The sequence below is a fragment of the Saimiri boliviensis genome, chromosome 12 (assembly GCF_048565385.1).
Source record: "Saimiri boliviensis isolate mSaiBol1 chromosome 12, mSaiBol1.pri, whole genome shotgun sequence".
NCBI lineage: Eukaryota > Metazoa > Chordata > Mammalia > Primates > Cebidae > Saimiri > Saimiri boliviensis.
Genome location: NC_133460.1, coordinates 48,048,306 through 48,069,033, shown reverse-complemented (window position 1 = coordinate 48,069,033; position 20,728 = coordinate 48,048,306). Strand labels below are relative to the sequence as shown.

General features: G+C 43.1%; 1 protein-coding gene across 4 annotated transcripts in view; it reads right to left on the bottom strand.

The window, feature by feature from the left end:
* CCAR1 (cell division cycle and apoptosis regulator 1) overlaps positions 1–20,728 on the bottom strand; it is an 81,246-nt gene that overhangs the window by 48,626 nt on the left and 11,892 nt on the right. For 2 of the 4 annotated variants that reach the window (XM_039478052.2, XM_074382335.1), the window contains exons 3-6: positions 8,749–8,921; positions 7,929–7,973; positions 3,210–3,242; positions 745–938 (exon numbers count right to left, since the gene is read on the bottom strand). In XM_039478052.2, coding sequence (XP_039333986.1) covers positions 745–938; positions 3,210–3,242; positions 7,929–7,973; positions 8,749–8,921 — 445 coding nt within the window. The remainder of the gene's footprint in view (positions 1–744; positions 939–3,209; positions 3,243–7,928; positions 7,974–8,748; positions 8,922–20,728) is intronic. The other 2 variants (XM_074382336.1, XM_074382337.1) reach the window with 2 other exon arrangements.

Genomic DNA, 20,728 nt, shown 5'->3' with positions numbered 1-20,728 from the left:
GGACAGGCGCAGTGGCTCAAGCCTGAAATTCCAGCACTTTGGGAGACCAAGGCAGGTAGATCACTTGAGGTCAGGAGTTTGAGACCAGCCTGGCCGACATGGTGAAATTTGAAATTCCCTGTTCTCTACTAAAGACACAAAAGTTAGCTGAGTGGTGGTGCACGCCAGTCATCCCAGCTATTTCTTTTTTTTTTTTTTTGAGACGGAGTTTCGCTCTTGTTACCCAGGCTGGAGTGCAATGGCGCGGTCTCGGCTCACCGCAACCTCCGCCTCCTGGGTTCAGGCAATTCTCCTGCCTCAGCCTCCTGAGTAGCTGGGATTACAGGCATGTGCCACCATGCCCAGCTAATTTTTTGTATTTTTTTTAGTAGAGACAGGGTTTCACCATGTTGACCAGGATGGTCTCGATCTCTTGACCTCGTGATCCACCCGCCTCGGCCTCCCAAAGTGCTGGGATTACAAGCTTGAGCCACCGCGCCCGGCCATCCCAGCTATTTTGAAGGCTGAGGCAAGAAAATTGCTTGAACCCAGGAGGCAGAGGCTACAGTGAGCCGACCAAGAGTGCACGACTGTGTCCAGCCTGGGCTAAATAGCAAGACTGTCTCAAGAAGGAAAAGAAAGGAAAATTATAGCTAAATTATAATCTTTGCCACAACTAAACAGGTGTTTTATGATAAACACAAGAAGCCATGTATTTATTATAAAATAAATATGTTCCATGTGACAAGATCTAATTAAGGTTACCTAAGCTGAAAGAATACATCTTCATCCACAAATCCAAATGTGTCATGTAGTTTTGTAACCACCCCTGTGAAAACACGCTGCTTCTGAGGCTGGGTTTGCTGCTGACTGGACCTTGGTGTTGGATATGATACAGTTATTTGTGCTGTAGGCTGAGGAGTAGACAGGCTAAGGCTTGTAGGCAGTGCAACAGCTGGCTATAAGGCAAAACCAACATCAAATTAAGGTAATGATTTGAAATGATATAAAAATTGAAATTAACCCAGAATGTTCAAAATTTTATATTATGTTAGAAAATATACATGTACATCTTGAAAGTGAGACTCAAGTCTAAAACTAAACTATAAATTATTTTTAACCTATTTCATCAAGCTCCCTTAGATAAGTATTCTTACTAATTCAAAATCCATACTAGCATAATAAAGGCTCAGGAAAGTCCTTAGTAAAGGAACTCAGCATTCCTTAAACTTTGACCACAAAATTATTTTCTCATGTAATTTCTTTAATATCTTAAGACACAAGTAATGTGTTATGAGTACATTTAGGGAAACAGCATTTCAACAAAAGAAATTCTACACTTTTTCTACTTACTTGGAAATTCTACTCCATTGATGACTGAAAATATGAGTTAGGTGCTAATTGTAGTTCTTTAATAAAAACAGGTTGATTTCTCAATTGAAGTGTATTTTATTTTATTTATTTATTTTTTTTGAGATGGAGTTTCGCTCGTTACCCAGGCTGGAGTGCAATGGTGCGATCTCGGCTCACCGCAACCTCCGCCTCCTGGGTTCAGGCAATTCTCCTGCCTCAGCCTCCTGAGTAGCTGGGATTATAGGCACACGCCACCATGCCCAGCTAATTTTTTTGTATATTTAGTAGAAACGGGGTTTCACCATGTTGACCAGGATGGTCTCGATATCTTGACCTCATGATCCACCTGCCTCGGCCTCCCAAAGTGGTGGGATTACAGGCTTGAGCCACTGCGCCCGGCCTGAAGTGTACTTTAATTTTAAGACAAAAGAGATTCAAGACTAAAAAGGTACAAAAGGTTATCCAGTGGGCCGGGCACAGTGGCTTATGCCTGTAATCCCAGCACTTTGGGAGGCTGAGGCAGGCGGATCATCTGAGGTCAGGAGTTCAAGACCAGCCAGACCAATATGGTGAAAGCCTGTTTCTACCAAAAACACAAAAATTAGCTGGGCATGATGGCAGGCACCTGTAGTCCCAGCTACTCGGGAGGCTGAGGCAGAACTGCTTAAACCCAGGAGGTGGAGACTGCAGTGAGCCAAGATTGTGCCATTGCACTCCAGCCTGGTTGACAGACCAAGACTCCTTCTCAAAAAAACAAACAGGCCGGGCGCAGTGGCTCAAGCCTGTAATCCCAGCACTTTGGGAGGCCGAGGCGGGTGGATCACGAGGTCGAGAGATCGAGACCATCCTGGTCAACGTGGTGAAACCCCGTCTCTACTAAAAATACGAAAAATTAGCTGGGCATGGTGGCGCGTGCCTGTAGTCCCAGCTACTCAGGAGGCTGAGGCAGGAGAATTGCTTGAACCCAGGAGGCGGAGGTTGCGGTGAGCCGAGATCGTGCCATTGCACTCCAGCCTGGGTAACAAGAGCGACACTCTGTCTCAAAAAAAAAAAAAAACCAAAAGGATATACAGTGAAAAGCTTCTCTCCTATCCCTACTCCTCAGCTATGCAGTTCCCTAAACATGAAGCAACCACTGTTCTAGTTATTACTAGAAAGCCTCCTGGAAATGTTTGGTTCAAATATGCATACAGATAAACGGAAGCATGTAATACATACTGGACTATACCTTTACTTCTATTTCAGATTATCTGAAATATCATTCCATATCAGTTCATATACAGTTTTGTTTTAACCGCTGCATAGTATTTCACTCTAAGTATTAACAAGGGATCCACAAACTATGACCTGATGGCAAAGACAAGCCTATAGGCTGTTTTTGCATAATTTATAAGCTAAAAATGCTTTTTACAATTTCGAAAGGTTGTAAAAATAGAAAAATAATATGTGAAAGATACTATAGTCTGTAAAGCCTAAGGTAGCACTACATATCAAAAGTTCAAAACTGTTCAATGTTGCTAAAAAATTAAGCAGATAATATTACACAGTAACTTTCCCTGCTAAGGTAGAGCTAAAAAAGAAATAATATGCAGAAATTTTCCAAAAGAAAACGGCTACAAAAATCAGTATTAACAAAATATCAGTATTAAGTTTAAAATAAAATCTCATATTTATTCAAGCTATATCACAGCTGAACCTACAATCAGAAACCATCAAAGATAAAACAGCACACTTCGACCTTTATTTAGCATTATATTCCTAAACCAGTATGTGAATCTAGTAAGTAACTAAACACTGAAAGAAAAAGTAGAATGGGAATAAAGCTTTAGTTACTGTTCATTCAGACATCCAAAACAAATAAAGTAACACCAACTAACCTGGGTTAAAAGGGTTTGCTGGGGTTGCTGTAACTGGAAATAGAAAAATACACACACACAGAAAAGGATCAATTAGAATTCTTGTTTCATAGATACTTTATAAAAGAAATAATTCCTGTAAAAGTTATTCTACTTACTTATTTTTTAAACAGAAACAAAGTTTTGCTATGTTGCCCAGGCTAGTCTTGGAACTCCTGAGCTGGAGCAATCCTTTTGCCTCGGCCTCCCGAAGTGGTAAGATTGCAGACATGAGCCACTGCACCCAGCCCAGTTATTTATTTTATTTTTAAGAAAAATGTGAAAAGTAACAGAGATCACAAAGAGTATAAAGTTTTCTACAAGTATTTCTAACAACTGCAGACCTCATATATAAGTAACTCATTCAATGATAGGCACTTAACTACTTTTTTCTTTTTTTTTTTTGAGACGGGGTTTCGTTTTTGTTACCCAGGCTGGAGTGCAGTGGCGCGATCTCGGCTCACCACAACCTCCGCCTCCTGGGTTCAGGCAATTCTCCTGCCTCAGCCTCCTGAGTAGCTGAGATTACAGGCACGCGCCACCATGCCCAGCTAATTTTTGTATTTTTAGTAGAGACAGGGTTTCACCATGTTGACCAGGATGGTCTCGATCTCTTGACCTCGTGATCCACCCGCCTCAGCCTCCCAAAATGCTGGGATTACAGGCGTGAGCCACCGCGCCCGGCTCTTAACTACTTTTAGTAAAAATACAGAAACTGAATTTTTGGTTGTTATTATTTCCTAGGAATAGCACCCATAGTAAAACCCTACATATCTCTAAAAAGGGAAGATTACCATGCTACAGAATCAGCAGTATGCTACTTGTATCAAAAAATATCGGGCCGGGCGCGGTGGCTCAAGCCTGTAATCCCAGCACTTTGGGAGGCCGAGGCGGGTGGATCACGAGGTCAAGAGATCGAGACCATCCTGGTCAACATGGTGAAACCCCGTCTCTACTAAAAATACAAAAAATTAGCTGGGCATGGTGGCGTGTGCCTGTAATCCCAGCTACTCAGGAGGCTGAGGCAGGAGAATTGCCTGAACCCAGGAGGCGGAGGTTGCGGTGAGCCGAGATCGCACCATTGCACTCCAGCCTGGGTAACAAGAGAGAAACTCCGCCTCAAAAAAAAAAAAAAAAAAAAAACAAAAAAAATATCACTGGCCATCAATCCAATTCATAGATATATTCCCTAATATGAGAAGCACTGTTGATGGGACAATCTGCCTTAGGCACAAAGACCATGAAGGACCAAGCACTTTGACATACGGTTTTTCTGGTAATAGCAAAGTGTATTATTATTACCAGAAAGTAAAAAGAATTAATATGAAACAAGAAATTTTTAAATTCTGAAATATAAACTTGACTTAGGCCAAGTTAAAATAATCTGTATGAGATTGTAATTCAAAACACTCACTTTAATTGGAATCACCATGTATTTGAGATTAAATCATGTCAAAATACTATTTTTCTCTAAGTCAAGAACAGTTGAGTAGTGCCATTTTTTAAAGGCAGAATAACTGAGTATTACAATTTTTGCAAGGTTTAACCTCACTTATTAAGAACTTTAATAGTGTATTTCATAAGAACAATAAAATAAGTTGGAAGGGGTCGGGGGCGGTGACTCACACCTGTAATCCCAGCACTTTGGGAGGCCGAGGTGGGTGGATCACCTGAGGTCAGGAGTTCGAGATCAGCCTGACCAACACTGTGAAACCTTGTCTCTTCTAAAAATACAAAAATTAGCCGGGTGTGGTGGCACATGCCTGTAATCTCAGCTACTTGGGAGGCTGAGGCAGGAGAATCGCTTGAACCTGGGAGGCGAGGTTGCAGTGAGCCGCCATTGCACTCTAGCCTGGGGTACAGAGCAAGACTCCATCTCAAAAATAAGTTGGAAGGCATTCTGAAAACAAGATAGTTGATCTGAGACTCATCTTTTATCAGTTAAGAATTTTAAAGCAATTACTAGTGCAGTCTTCCCGGAAATGCAATGCTTTTGAAGATTCAAAGGGTTTAAGGATCTAGGGACAAAGAAGTTAGGAACTAAGAAACCTCTGCAGCCATAAAAAAGAATGAGACCAGGTCCTCTGCAAAGACATAGATGGAGGCCATTATCCTCAGCTAACTAATGGAGGAACAGAAAATCAAATACCACATGTTTTCACAAGGGGGCTAAATGATGAGTACATATGAACACAAAGGAAACAACAGACACTGAGGTCTGCTTGAGGATGGAGGATAGGAGGGAAGAGCAGAAAAAATAACTATTGGGTACTGGGCTTAATTCCTGAGTGATCAAATAATCTGTACCACAAACCACCATGACATGAGTTTACCTATGTAACAAACCCTCACATGTACCCCAGGAGCTAAAATACAAGTTTAAAAAAAAAGAAAAAAAGGGTGAGAGAAGCCTCATGTTCTTTCACATGGTCTTTTTTGTTTTTTCTTGAGACAAGAGTCTTGCTCTGTTGCCCAGGCTGGAGTGCAATGGCACAATCTCAGAGGTTACTCACTGTAACCTCTGCCTACTGGGTTCAAGCAATTCTCGTGCCTCAGCCTCCCAACTAGCTGAATTACAGGCACCTGCAACCATACCTGGCTAATTTTTGTATTTCTAATAGAGATGGGGTTTCCCCATGTTGGCCAGACTGGTTTCAAACTCTTGACCTCAGGTGATCTGCCCGCTTTGGCCTCCCAAAGTGTTAGGATTACAGGCATGAGCCACCTCGTCAAAACTCCGTATGGTTTTTAAATTAACTTTTTTGATATCTTTCTCTTGTATTCTCTTGGCTGCTAATGTACTTGAAACTTCCTAATGATGCTGAAAAGGACTGAAGACTACACCCTAGCCCCGGACACACCTAGAATGGGTGCTTGCGCTAAAGCATATCTACAATTCATCATGGCAAACTCTCTTTCCTTGATAATTCCTATAGAATGTATCTAAGGAAAAAGGGGCCAATGAAACTTGCTTTTAGTCTAAATCAGGAGTTTCCATATCGTTCAAATATGCCTAAGGAATAGGTGTGTGAACTACAAAGGGAGGCTTTCTCCCATATTGTGTTCTTTTGATTTTTTTACAGGTGTGTGCACCATGCCCAGGTAATTTTTGTATTTTAAGTAGAGGTGGGGTTTTCCCATGTTGGCCAGGCTGCTATCAAACTCCTGATCCTCAAGTGATCTGCCTGCCTTAGCCTTCCAAAGTGCTCGGATTATAGGCATGAACCACTGTGCCTGGCTGGCTTTCTCCCATTTTGAACAGTTCTATTTTAATATTTTGTGTATTTGATTTCCATATACAATTTGATTAATTAAAAGGGGGCTGGAGGTCCTACTCCTTTAAAGAAATAAAGGCTGTAGCAGCTATTAGTTAATGTGACAAAAATTTGAAGGAAAGCCAGGCGCGGTGGCTCAAGCCTGTAATCCCACCACTTTGGGAGGCCGAGGCGGGTGGATCACAAGGTCAAGAGATTGAGACCATCCTGATCAACATGGTGAAACCCCGTCTCTACTAAAAATACTAAAAATTAGCCGGGCGCGGTGGCTCAAGCCTGTAATCCCAGCACTTTGGGAGGCCGAGGCGGGTGGATCACGAGGTCGAGAGATCGAGATCATCCTGGTCAACAAGGTGAAACCCCGTCTCTACTAAAAATACAAAAAATTAGCTGGGCATGGTGGCTTGTGCCTGTAATCCCAGCTACTCAGGAGGCTGAGGCAGGAGAATTGCTTGAACCCAGGAGGCGGAGGTAGCAGTGAGCCGAGATCGCGCCATTGCACTCCAGCCTGGGTAACAAGAGCGAAACTCCGTCTCAAAAAAAAAAAAAAAAAAAAAAAACTAAAAATTAGCTGGGCATGGTGGCGCATGCCTGTAATCCCAGCTACTCAGGAGGCTGAGGCAGGAGAATTGCCTGAACCCAGGAGGTGGAGGTTGCAGTTAGCTGAGATTGCGCCATTGCACTCCAGCCTGGGAAACAAGAGCGAAAACTCCGTCTCAAAAAAAAAAAAAATTTTGAAGGAAAAAAAAAGAAATAAAGTCTGAAAGCCTATATAGCGTTTGGGTTTCAAGTAAGAAAAGGAGCTTTCATTTTCACATGTGGTCTAGTTCAGCAGAGCTTGCCCAAATGTTCCAGACAGGAACACAACAGGTCAAAGCGTGGTTCTTTCCAGATTATTCTCTGCATAATTTCTTTTTTTTCTGAGACAAGTTTCACTCTTGTTGCCCAGGCTGCATGTGACCACTGCTGTGACCCTGGCTCACTGCAACCTCTTACCTCCCAGGTTCAAGCGAATTCTCCTGCCTTAGCCTCCTGTGTAGCTGGGATTACAGGCATGTGCCACCACGCCTGGCTAATTTTTGTGTTTTTAGTAGAGACAGGGTTTCACAACGTTAGCCAGGCTGGTCTCAAACTCCTGATCAGCCCATCTCGGCCTCCCAAAGTGTTGGAATTACAGGCGTGAGTCACCACACCCGGCTTCTACATACTTTCTTAGAAACATGTGACAAAGACTGGCTGAGGATTTTAGTTGTTAGGACCACCCTCCCATCTCCCTCACCCTTTTTTCCTACCTGATTTACTCCAGCCCCTCCCAAAAAATTTGTATCACACATTAAGATGATAGAAATAAAAATCTCTATCAATTGAACTTTGGAGCAAATGGCTATTTTAAAATCAGTTTTTAACATGGAAAATATAAACTAACCTGTTGTTGCACACTATACAAGGCCTGCTGAGGTTGTGAATACTGCTGAAACATTAAAAAAAATATATTTTTCAAAGAAAAATACAGACACTGAATTTACTCATTCTCAAAAAGTGATATACATAGAAATACACACAATTACACTAAAAATAAACATTCTGTTCTGGCATGGCATTGATTCAAAGAAAAAACAAACAGAAAGAATAAAAATAAATTTTCTGGAACAGTGAAACTTCATCTAAAGTAAATAAAACTGTGATTACTTACACTCCAGGATCCAAAAAGGAGTAAATTTTATTCACATAATTAAGGTGTAAGAATTTCCCAATTTAAGGACTTAAAATTTTTGACTATTCAACTACTCTTGTTTTGTTTGGACACAGGTTTTTGCTCTCTCTCCCAGGCTAGAATGCAATGGTGTAATCTCAGCTCACTGTAGCCTCAACCTCCCAATGCTCCAGCAATTCTACCACCTCAACCTCCCAAGCGAGACCACACACGTGCTTCACCATGCTCTAATTCTCTTATTTTCTATAGACGTTGTCTCACCATGTTGCCCAGGCTTGTCTCAAATTCCTGGGCTCAGACGATCCTCCCACCTCAGCCTCCTAAAATGCTGGCATGACAGGCATGAGCCACTGTGCCTGGCCCAACTATTCTCCCCTTTATGTGTGGGGCAGATATAATATTCATCACCAGAAAAATAAGCATAATAAAAACACATAATTCTTTACTACCTATAAAATGAAGTTAGCAATGCTAGCTACTCAGATTTCGTAAAGTTTTCTACATCAAATAATAAAAGCTACTAAAGAGTTACCTGCTGTAATGCAGCTGCTGCAGCAGCAGCTTGTTGCTGCAATGCGGCAGTCTGTGTTAACTGATAGTTTGCTGGAGTCTGTGTGGTAAGGCCTGCTGCCGCCAATGCAGTTTGCTGTGTATAAATGGTAGGAGATGCTCCAAGGAGTGATGGCTGTTGAACACCCAATGCAGCTAAAATGAAATAAAAAAGGAAAAAATAAAAATCAAGACTATGAAAAATGTAAAAAATATTAAATCAGTCCATAGAAGAGATATCTGCACCCCCCTGTTCACTGAAGCACTATTCACAATAGTCAAGATATGGAATCAACCTAAGATTCCATCAATGAATAACTGCATAAAGAAAATGTGGTATATATACACAAAAGAATACTATTCAGCCTTAAGAAGAAGGATATCCTGGAATTTGCAACATGTATGAACCTTGAAAAACATTACATTAAGTGAAATAAGCCGGGCACAGAAAGAGTATTGCATGATCTCATAATGTGGAGTGTAAGAAAGTAAAACTAATAGAAAGACAGTAAAATGATGGCTATGAGAGGCTTTGGGGCCCAGGGCAGGATTGGACAGACACTGGCCAAAGGTTTCAGATAGGAGGAATGTTCAAGATATCCATTGTACATCACGTTGACTAGTTAATAACAGTATGTTACATATTTAAACATTGAGGCTAGGCATGGTGGCTCACTCCTGTAATCCCAGCACTTTGGGAGGCTGAGGCGAGTAGGTCACCTGAGGTCAGGAGTTCTAGATCAGCCTGACCAACATGGTGAAACCTCGTTTCTATTAAAAATACAAAAAATTAGCCAGCTGTGGTGGCATGTGCCTATGATCCCAGCTACTTGGGAGGCTGAGGCAGGAGAATCGCTTGAATCCAGGAGGCGGAGGTTGTAGTGAGCTGAGATCATGCCATTGCACTCCAGCTTGGGCAACAAGAGTGAAACGCCATCTCAAAAACAAAACAAAACAAAACAAAACAAAACAAAAACACTGAGAGCAGACTTTAGGTCTTCTCACCACAAAGATAAGTATGTGAAGTATGGCACATGTTAATTAGCCTTATTTAGCCACTCCATAACATATATATATATCAAGACATTATATATATCTCTATGAAACTTTGATATTAAGTAATTGTGAATATATATCATAAATATGTATGATTTTTACATGTAAAAAATTTTTAATTTTAAAAAAGAGTAAAACTGGCCAGGTGTGGTGGCTTATGCCTATCATCCTAGCACTCTGGGAAGCGAAGGCAGATCACCTGAGGTCAGGAATTTAAGACCTGCCTGGCCAACATAGTGAAACCCCATCTCTACTAAAAATACAAAAAGTAGCTGGGTGTGGTGGCACACGCCTGTAGTCCCAGCTACTCAGGAGGCTGAGGCAAGAGAATCACTTAAACCTGGGAGCCAGTGGTTGTAGTGAGCCAAGATTGCCACTGCATTCCACTCTAGGTAAAAAACTGAGACTCCATCTCAAAAAAAAAGAAGAGAAAACAGACAAAAACAACACTTAAGCCTGGTCCAAAGATAATCAGTTATCTAAACTGGTTGTTCAGTTACTGACTGAACTCCTTGTTCTATTCTTTTCCCCTTCTCACTACAATACTTGACTAGTCTTCAAAGAAAAAAAAATGTAGTCTGGATGAGGTGGCTCACGCCTGTATTCCCAATCCTTTGGGAGGCTGAAGTGGAAGCATCTCTTGGATCCAGGAGTTTGAGACTAACCTGGGCAACAAAGTGAGAGCTCATTTCTACAAAGATTAAAAAAAAAAAAAAAAAAAAGATGAGCCACACACGGTGGCAGGCACCTATGCTCAGGGGTCTGAGATAGGAGGATCACTCTAATCAGGATGCTAAGATGAGAGGATCACTTGAGCCCAGACACTCCAGCCTGAGAAACAGAGTGAAACTCTACCTCTCAATATATTTTTTTTAAAAAGCACAAAAAAGGTTTGTGTTCTGAGACAAAATCTCACTCTTTCACTAAGGCTAAAGTGCAGTGGTGCCATGAGAGTTTATGAAAGCCCCAACCTCCCCAGGTTCAAGTGATCCTCCCACCTCAGCCATCCAAGTAGGAGGGACTACAGGCGCAAGCCACCATATCATGCTAATTTTTATATTTTTTGTAGAGAGGCAGGCTTTTATGTTTCCCAGGCTGGTCTTGAACTCCTATGCTCAAGCAATCCACCTGTTTCAACCCTCCAAAGTACTGGAATTACAGGCATGAGCCCCCACAACCAGCCACAAAAAGGTTTTACTTAGTGTACACTACAGCATTGAGAAATTTAAAAATATTTCACCATGTAGTGACTTCGAATAATCATTTGCTAAGGCCAAATAATTGGGGAGAGGGGCTCAAAATGATAGACTTCGGTACTTAAATGTTTAATGTATGCTTAGAGATAGCTACACACTGACGACAACATGATAAAGGTTTTACTTGATCCTTTTACCCAATTCCATTAAATTCAGGAAATTTAAGTAAAAATTATGCTGTAGCACTGCACTTCCCAAAACTGCATTTCCTAGAAAAATGACCACTAAGCTCCTCAAGGCAATAAATTTTGAAAAAAAAATGGGATCTAAGGCTAAGTTCAATAAACTGAATTCAGCACATATTTTACTGTAGGATGGCAAAGAATCTGCAGTATATGACACTAAGCCTTATTAATCTCAAAAAGATGGCCATACCATTTTCTTTTCTTTTTTTTTTTTTTTTTTGAGATGGAGTTTCTCTGTTGTCCCCTAGACTGGAGTACAGTGGTGCTCTCTCAGCTCACTGCAACCTCTGCGTCCCAGGTTCAAGCGTTCTTGCCTCTGTCTCCTTAGTAGCTGAAACTACAGCTGCACATCACTACATCTGGCTAGTTTTTTTATATTTTTTTTTTTTTTTTTTTTTTTGAGACGGAGTTTTGCTCTTGTTACCCAGGCTGGAGTGCAATGGCGCGATCTCGGCTCACCGCAACCTCCGCCTCCTGGGTTCAGGCAATTCTCCTGCCTCAGCCTCCTGAGTAGCTGGGATTACAGGCACGTGCCACCATGCCCAGCTAATTTTTTGTATTTTTAGTAGAGACGGGGTTTCACTATGTTGACCGGGATGGTCTCGATCTCTCGACCTCGTGATCCACCCGCCTCGGCCTCCCAAAGTGCTGGGATTACAGGCTTGAGCCACCGCGCCCGGCGTTGTTTTTTTATATTTTTAGTAGAGATGGGATTTCAGCATGTTGGCTAGGCTGGTCTCAAACTCCTGACCTTATGATCCATCCGCCTTGGCCTCCCAAACTGCTGGGATTATAAGTATTAGCCATCGCGCCTGGACTTTTTCTTTTTATTTATACGAGTCTTACTATGCTGTCCATGCAGGAGTGCAGTGGCATGATCACAACTCCACCTCCTGGGCTCAAGAGATACTCTCTACTGAGCATCTCGAGTAGTTAGGACTACAGGTGTGTACCACCATGTCCTGGGCTCAAGCAATCCTCCCACCTGAGCCTCCCCAGTAGTTAGAACTACCAGTGTGAACCACCATGTCTGGCTAGTTTTCGAAAAACATTTTTTTAAATATATATTTTAAAATTTTTTTTAGAGATGGAATTTTACCATGTTGGCCAGGATGGTCTCAATCTCCTGACCTGGTGATCTGCCTACCTGAGCCTCCTCCCAAAGTGCTGGGACTGCAGACATGAGCCACCACGCCAGGCCTGAAAATTTTTTTTATATAAATGGGGTCTCATTCAGCCTGGCCAACATGGGGAAACCCAATCCCTATTAAAAATACAACAATTAGGTCGGGCATGGTGGCTCACGCCTGTTATCCCAGCACTTTGGGAGGCCGAGGCGGGTGGATCACGAGGTCAAGAGATCGAGACCATCCTGGTCAACATGGTGAAACCCCGTCTCTACTAAAAATACAAAAATTAGCCGGGTATGGTGGCGCGTGCCTGTAATCCCAGCTACTCAGGAGGCTGAGGCAGGAGAATTGCCTGAACCCAGGAGGCAGAGGTTGTGGTGAGCTGAGACTGCGCCATTGCACTCCAGCCTGGGTAACAAGCGAAACTCCGTCTCAAAAACAACAACAACAACAATTAATGCCGGGCACAGTGGCTCACACCTGTAATCCCAGCACTCTGGGAGGCCGAGGTGGGCAGATCACCTGAGGTCATGAGTTTGAGACCAGCTAGACCAACATGGAGAAAGACTGTCTTTACTAAAAATACAACAACAAAAAAAAGGCCAAGCATGGTAGCACATGCCTGTACTCCCAGCTACTCAAAACGCTGAGGCAGAAGAAGTGCTTGAACCAGGGAGGCAGAAGTTGCAGTGAGTCGAGATCCGGCCATTGCACTCCAACCTTGGCAACAAGAGCAAAACTCCGTCTCAAAAAAAAAAAAAACACACACACACAAAAATTAGCCAGTCTTAGTGGCGCATACCTGCAGTCTCAGCAACTGGGGAGGCTGATCAGCAAGAATCACTTGAACCCAGAAGGCAGAGATTGTAGTGAGCCACAACTCTAGCCTGGGTGACACAGTGAGACTCTGTCTCAAAAAAAATAAAAAGAAAAAGAAAGAAAGAAAGAAATGGGGTTCTCATTAATGTTGCCCAGGCTGATCTTGAAGTCCTGCGTTCAAGTGATCCTCCTTCCTTGGGCCACCAAAGTGTTGGGATTACAGGATCAGCCCAACTTTCTCAATGGTATCTAGGGGGGAAAAACCAAAAGGCCATAAAAACCAGTATTTGCTCATAGAACACTTCCTTCCCCAAGCTATCTTGCTTGTATCTGAGAATAATCTGAAAAAATGTCGCTTTATAACTATTAGTCATTAACTCTATAGGAAGAACAATTTGTGATTTATAAAAACAGAAGAAAGAGCATTAATGAACAGACCGAAGGAAAGTACCCTACTTTTGAACATCACAAAACTTCAGAGTTTTAGGCTTATCATCAAGCAACTATTTTAAAAGACTAATTTAGGCTGGGCGAGGTGGCTCACGCCTGTAATCCCAACACTTTGGGAGGCCGAGGCGGGTGGATCATGAGGCTGAGACAGGATAATCACTTCAACCCGGGAGGTAGAGACGGTAGTGAGCTAAGATCGTACCACTGCACTCCAGCCTGGTGACAGAGTAAGGCTCAGTTTCAAAAAAAAATTTTTTAATTATCATAAAGATGGGATCTTGCTACATTGCCCAGGCTGGTCTCAAGTGTACTGGCCTCAAGTGATCCTTCTGCCTGTGCCTCCCAAAGTGCTTGGATTTCAGGCCAAAACAGATTTTTTAAAATTAAAGAGAGAAATCTACAGTGGAAAAAAAAAAAAACTTTACAAATGTCCTAAATACACAGTGCTAATCATTACAAAATCAAATTTTTCACTTTCTCTTTTATTTATTTATTTTTGAGACAGGGTCTCTCATGCAGGCTCAAGTGCACTGGCAGAATTTTGGCTCACTGCAGCCTTGACCTCCCAAGCTCAGGTGATCTCTCTCAGACTCCTGAGTAGCTGGGACTACAGGCATATTCTATCATGCCTAACTAATTTTTGATATTTTCTGTAGAGACAGGGTCCCACTATGTTGCCCAGGCTGGTCTCGAATTCCTGGGCTCAAGCAATCCATCCAACTTGGCCTCCCAAAATGCTGAGATTACAGGTATGAGCCACTGTGCCTGGCCTATTTTCTCTTTTAACTATTTTTAAGATAAGTCATATGTCATAGGTAGGGAGAAAGGATAAAACAAGGACCAACAAAATGAATTTAAATAGAAAGATGCAGGGAATATATTAACACCAACATTAAATCAAAATGAGGTTAACTGCAGTGAGAATAGAGAAGAAAATAGTGTATCAAAATGTAGGGCACAGGTTCTATTGTTACTATGTTTTTCAGAGATGTAATCACACTATTACCCAGACTGGAATGTGGTGGTGCAATCTTAGCTCACTAAAGCCTTGAACTCCTGGGTTCAAGCAATCTTCTCACCTCAGCCTCCCTAGCAACTGGGACTATAGTCACACATTACCATGTCTGGATAGGGCATAGTATCTTAAATGTGGGTCGTGATAATTTCCTGAAACTGTATGCAAAATGGAAGATGAATCCATAGCTGTCATCAGTTTTCAAAAGGATGATATATAGACCCAAGAAAGGTTAAGAACAACTGTTCTGGCCAGGCACAGTGGTTCATACCTGTTATCCCAGCACTTTGGTAGACTGAGGTGGGCAGATCACCTGGGGTCAGGAGGTCGAGACCAGCCTGGCCAACATGGTGAAATACTGTCTCTACTAAAAATACAAGTTAGCCAAGCATGGTAGTCTCAGCTACTCAGGAGGCTGAGGGAGGAGAATCACCTCAACTCAGGTGTCAGAGGTTGCAGTAAGCTGCGATCATGCCACTGCACTCCAGCCTGGGCAACAGAGCAAGATTCTGTCTCCAAAAAAAAAGAAAAAAAAAAAAAAACCTGTTCTGGTAATAGAAGAAAAATTATCATGTAAATAGGAACAAGACCCTATGAAAAATTATTAGTATTTTAAAATTTAATAATCTAAATTGGCATGTTAATAAATTAAGATTGGCATGTTCTGCATTTGACATGTTAAAATCAGTGATTCAAGTATAAATATCATACCATCTCCTTCATCCACCTGAACCATGGCTTTAGATTTGCTGTTTCACACTGCTGGTACCAATTCCCACAACACTGGGAAGTTAACTATGACAGCTGCCACAGCAGAAGTGCTCAAAGCCAAAATCTCAAAATGTCTATTTTTTCTAATTTTTCTGGTGGTTCTACATTCTGGCAGCATACAACCATCCAGTACCAGTATAGGTGAGATAACATCCAATACCCACATATCTCTTTTCTACACCTGACAGTTAATGTGATGAGTCAGAAACAAGACAGTTGCAGCTAGGTACTGCAGTTCACGCCTAAAATCCCAGCACTTTGGAGGCCAAGGTGGGTGAATTGCTTGAGGCCAGGAGTCCAAGACCAGCCTAGCCAACATGGCAAAATCCCATTTCTACTCAAAACACAAAAATAAGTCAGGTATGGTGGCCCATACCTGTAATCCCAGCTTCTTGGAGGCTGAAGCAGGAGACTTGTTTGAACCCGGGAGGCAGAGGTTACAGCGAGCAGAGACTGTGCCACTGCACTCCAGTCTGGGTGACAAAGCAAGACTCTACCAAAAAAAAAAGGAACAAGACAGCGTAAAAGGTAATGAAGAGTTTGACTGCCAGTAGAAATTGATGGGAAGGTAATTTACATTGCAGCAAAGTAGTTGCTTCACACCACTAGGCACTTATTCAGATTTTGTGAAATTACTGTGCATGTGATTATATATTTTATAAATATGTAATAGTTCTTTTCTAAACTACTTATATTTGATACTTTAATTTTAATAAAGTATGTTTCATTAAATATTTATTAATGCTCCCCTTTGTGGTCATCTGAGAAGCTATCCTTGAATATTTGCATATGTGCATTTTGCACTCAATGTGAATTACTAGAATCAATATTCTATAAGCAATTTGCAAAGTACAAAGGTATTAATATTAATCTCTGATTTAATCTCTCCCACACACATAAATAGCAAACACTTGTCATTTGAAGATCTTTTCCAATTATATACATATTGAAGCAGTTTATTTATTTATAATTTATTTCTGAGACAGAGTTTCATTCTCATTGCCCAGGCTGGAGTGCAATAGTGCAATCTCAGCTCACCACAACTTCCACCTCCCAGATTCAAGCAATTCTCCCGCCTCAGCCTCCTAAATAGCTGGGATTACTGGTACCTCCTGAATAGCTGGGATTACCATGCTGGCTAATTTTTTTTTGTATTTTTAGTAGAGACAGGATTTCACCATGTTGGTCAGGCTGGTCTCGAACTCTTGAAATGGTGATCTGCCCGTCTTGGCCACCCAAAACGCTGTGATTACAGGCGTTTAAGACACCGCGCTCTGCCTAATTTTGTATTTTTAGTAGAGACAAAGCGTTTCTCTGTGTTGGTCAGGCTGGTCTCCCAACCTCAGGTGATTCGCCTGCCTCAGCCTCCTAGCAGGCATGAGCCACCGCACTCAGCCTGTTCCTTTAGCTTTTTTTTTTATTTTTAAAAAGATGGGGTTTCACCATGATGGCCAGGCTGGTCTTGAACTCCTGACCTCAGGTGATCCACTCACCTCAGCCTCCCAAAATGCTAGGATCACAGGTGTGAGCCACCGCGCCCAGCCTATTCCTTTAGTTTTACCTCATTCAACCTTGTCAAAGGTCCCATGCCACAATCCCAAAAGATACTTATCACTATGTATTTGTGTCACAAATAAACAAATGAAATGAGATCTAAATGACCACAGGCTATCTGCTAAGTAAAATTTGGGCTGGACACAGTGGCTCATACCTGTAATCCCAGCAATTTGGGAGGCCAGGGTGGGCAGAATGCTTGAGCCCAGGAATTTGAGAACAGCCTGGGCAACAATGCAAAACCCTGTCTCTACAAAAATATAAAAAAATTAGTAGGGCATGGTGGTGCACACCTGTAGTCCCAGCTACCCAGAAGGCTGAGGTGAGTGGATCATCTGAGCCCAGCACATCAAAGTTACACTGAGCCGTGATTGCACCACTGCACTCCAGCCTATGTGACAGAGCGAGACCCTGTCTCAAAAAATTAAATTTAAAAAAAAATAAGGGCTAAGTTTTCTTTTTTTTTTTTTTTTTAGACGGAGTTTCGCTCTTGTTACCCAGGCTGGAGTGCAATGGCGCGATCTCGGCTCACCGCAACCTCCGCCTCCTGGGTTCAGGCAATTCTCCTGCCTCAGCCTCCTGAGTAGCTGGGATTACAGGCACGCACCACCATGCCCAGCTACTTTTTTGTGTGTGTTTTTAGTAGAGACGGGGTTTCACCATGTTGACCAGGATGGTCTCGATCTCTCGACCTCGTGATCCACCCGCCTCGGCCTCCCAAAGTGCTGGGATTACAGGCTTGAGCCACCGCGCCCGGCAGGGCTAAGTTTTCTTAAACCGCCTTTAAGGATAAAAATATATTCTTTTTAAAAACTACTAGGCCGGGCACAGTGGCTCACGACTGTAATCCTAGCACTTTGAGAGGCTGAGGCGGGTGGATCACAAGGTCAAGAAATCAGGACCATCCTGGTCAACATGGTGAAACCCCATCTCTACTAAAAATACGCGCCATTGCACTCCAGCCTGGGTAACAAGAGCAAAACTCCGTCTCAAAAAAAAAAACAAAAAACAAAAAAATAAACTACTATCGGGAGCCACAGTGGCTCAGGCCAGTTGTCCTGGCACTTGAGGAGGCAAAGCTATGCTTTTGAGCCCAGCCTGGGCAACATAAGAACCTGTCATTCATTTAAAAAAAAAAAAAAAAGCCGGGCACAGTGGCTCCTGTAATCCCAGCACTTTGGGAGGCTGAGGCGGGTGGATCACGAGGTCAGGAGATTAAGACCATCCTAGTCAACATGGTGAAACCCCGCCTCTCCTAAAAATACAAAAAATTAGCTGGGCATGGTGGCACGTGCCTGTAATCCCAGCTACTCAGGAGGCTGAGGCAGCAGAATTGCCTGAACCCAGGAGGCGGAGGTTGCGGTGAGCCGAGATCGCGCCATAGCACTCCAGCCTGGGTAACAAGAGTGAAACTTCGTCTCAAAAAAAAAAAAAAAAATTGTAGGCTAAAGTGGTTCATGCCTGTAATCCCAGCACTTTGGGAGGCCAAGGCAGGCTGGTCCTGAGGTCTGGAGATCAAGAGCATCCTGGAGGCTGGGCGTGGCAGCTCACGCCTATAATCCTAGCACTCTGGGAGGCTGAGGTGGGTGGATCACCTGAGGTCAGGAGTTCAAGACCAGCCTGGCCATCATGGTGAAACCCCATCTTTAAAAAAAAAAAAGAAGACCATTCTGGAAAACACAGTGAAACCCCGTTCTCTACTAAAAATCCAAAAAAATTAAAAAAAAAAACTACTATCAGTTTCATACGACTAAAATAGTCATGCAGTGGGATACTATGGGCTGGGTGTGGTAGCTCACTCCTGTAATCACAGCATTTTGAGAGGCCAAAGTGGGTGGATCATGAGGTCAAGAGATCTAGACCATCCTGGGAAACATGGTGAAACCCCATCTTTACTAAAAATACAAAAATTAGCTGGGCGTGGTGGCGGATGCCTGTAGTCCCAGCTACCTGGGAGGCTGAAGCAGAACTGCTTGAACCCAGGAGGCAGAGGTTGCAGTTAGCCGAGATCGCACCACTGCACTATAGCCTGGTGACAGAGCGAGACTCCATCTCAAAAAAAAAAAAAAAAAAAAAAAAAAAATTCAGCCGGGCGCGGTGGCTCAAGCCTGTAATCCCAGCACTTTGGGAGGCTGAGGTGGGTGGATCACGAGGTCGAGAGATCGAGACCATCCCGGTCAACACGGTGAAACCCCGTCTCTACTAAAGATACAAAAAATTAGCTGGGCATGGTGGCATGTGCCTGTAATCCCAGCTACTCAGGAGGCTGAGGCAGGAGAATTGCCTGAGCCCAGGAGGCGGAGGTTGCGGTGAGCCGAGATCGCGCCATTGCACTCCAGCCTGGGTAACAAGAGCGAAACTCCGTCTCAAAAAAAAAAAAAAAATTCAAAACCTAGTTGAACATGGTGGTGCTCACAGCTGCCTAAGGCAGGACTGCTTCCACCCAAAAATTCAAATCCAGCCTAAGCAACATAGCAAGACCTTACTCTAAAAAATAAATTTTTTTTTTAATTTTACTTTGAGACGGAGTTTCACTCTTGTTACCCAGGCTAGAGTACAATGGCGCGATTTCGGCTCACCGCAACCTCCGCCTCCTAGGTTCAGGCAATTCTCCTGCCTCAGCCTCCTGAGTAGCTGGGATTACAGGCACGCACCACCATGCCCAGCTAATTTTTTTTGTATTTTTAGTAGAGACAGGGTTTCACCATGTTGACCAGGATGGTCTCGATCTCTTGACCTCGTGATCCACCTACCTCGGCCTTCCAAAGTGCTGGGATTACAGGCTTGAGCCACCGCACCTGGCCTAAAAAATAAACTTTTAAAGACTTTAAAATTCAAAATTTCAAACTGGCCGGGCGCGGTGGCTCAAGCCTGTAATCCCAGCACTTTGGGAGGCCGAGGCGGGTGGATCACGAGGTCAATAGATCAAGACCATCCTGGTCAACATGGTGAAACCCCATCTCTACTAAAAATACAAAAAATTAGCTGGGCATGGTGGCGTGTGCCTGTAATCCCAGCTACTCAGGAGGCTGAGGCAGGAGAATTGCCTGAACCCAGGAGGCGGAGGTTGCGGTGAGCCGAGATCGCGCCATTGCACTCCAGCCTGGGTAACAAGAGCGAAACTCCGTCTCAAAAAAAAAAAAAAAAAAAAAGACAAATCAATTCTTCTTAGGCTTACAACAGACCCTGAAATACTAAGTCACTAAAACAAAGTTTAGAGGCCAGGTGCAGTGGCTCATGCCTGTAATTTCCAGCACCCTGGGAGGCCGACTCAAGAAGACTACTTGAGCCCAGGCATTCAAGATCAGCCTGGGCAATACAGTGAGACCCCTGTCACTACCAAAAAAAAATTTTTTTTTTTTTTTTTTTGAGACGGAGTTTCGCTCTTGTTACCCAGGCTGGAGTGCAATGGCGCGATCTCGGCTCACCGCAACCTCCGCCTCCTGGATTCAAGCAATTCTCCTGCCTCAGCCTCCTGAGTAGCTGGGATTACAGGCATGTGCCACCATGCCCAGCTAATTTTTTGTATTTTTAGTAGAGACGGGGTTTCACCATGTATGGTCTCGATCTCTCGACCTCGTGATCCACCCGCCTCGGCCTCCCAAAGTGCTGGGATTACAGGCTTGAGCCACCGCGCCCGGCAAAAAAAAATTTTTTTTTTGAGACAGCGTTTCACTCCTGTTGCCCAGGCTACAGTGCAATGGCGAGATCTCGGCTCACTGCACCC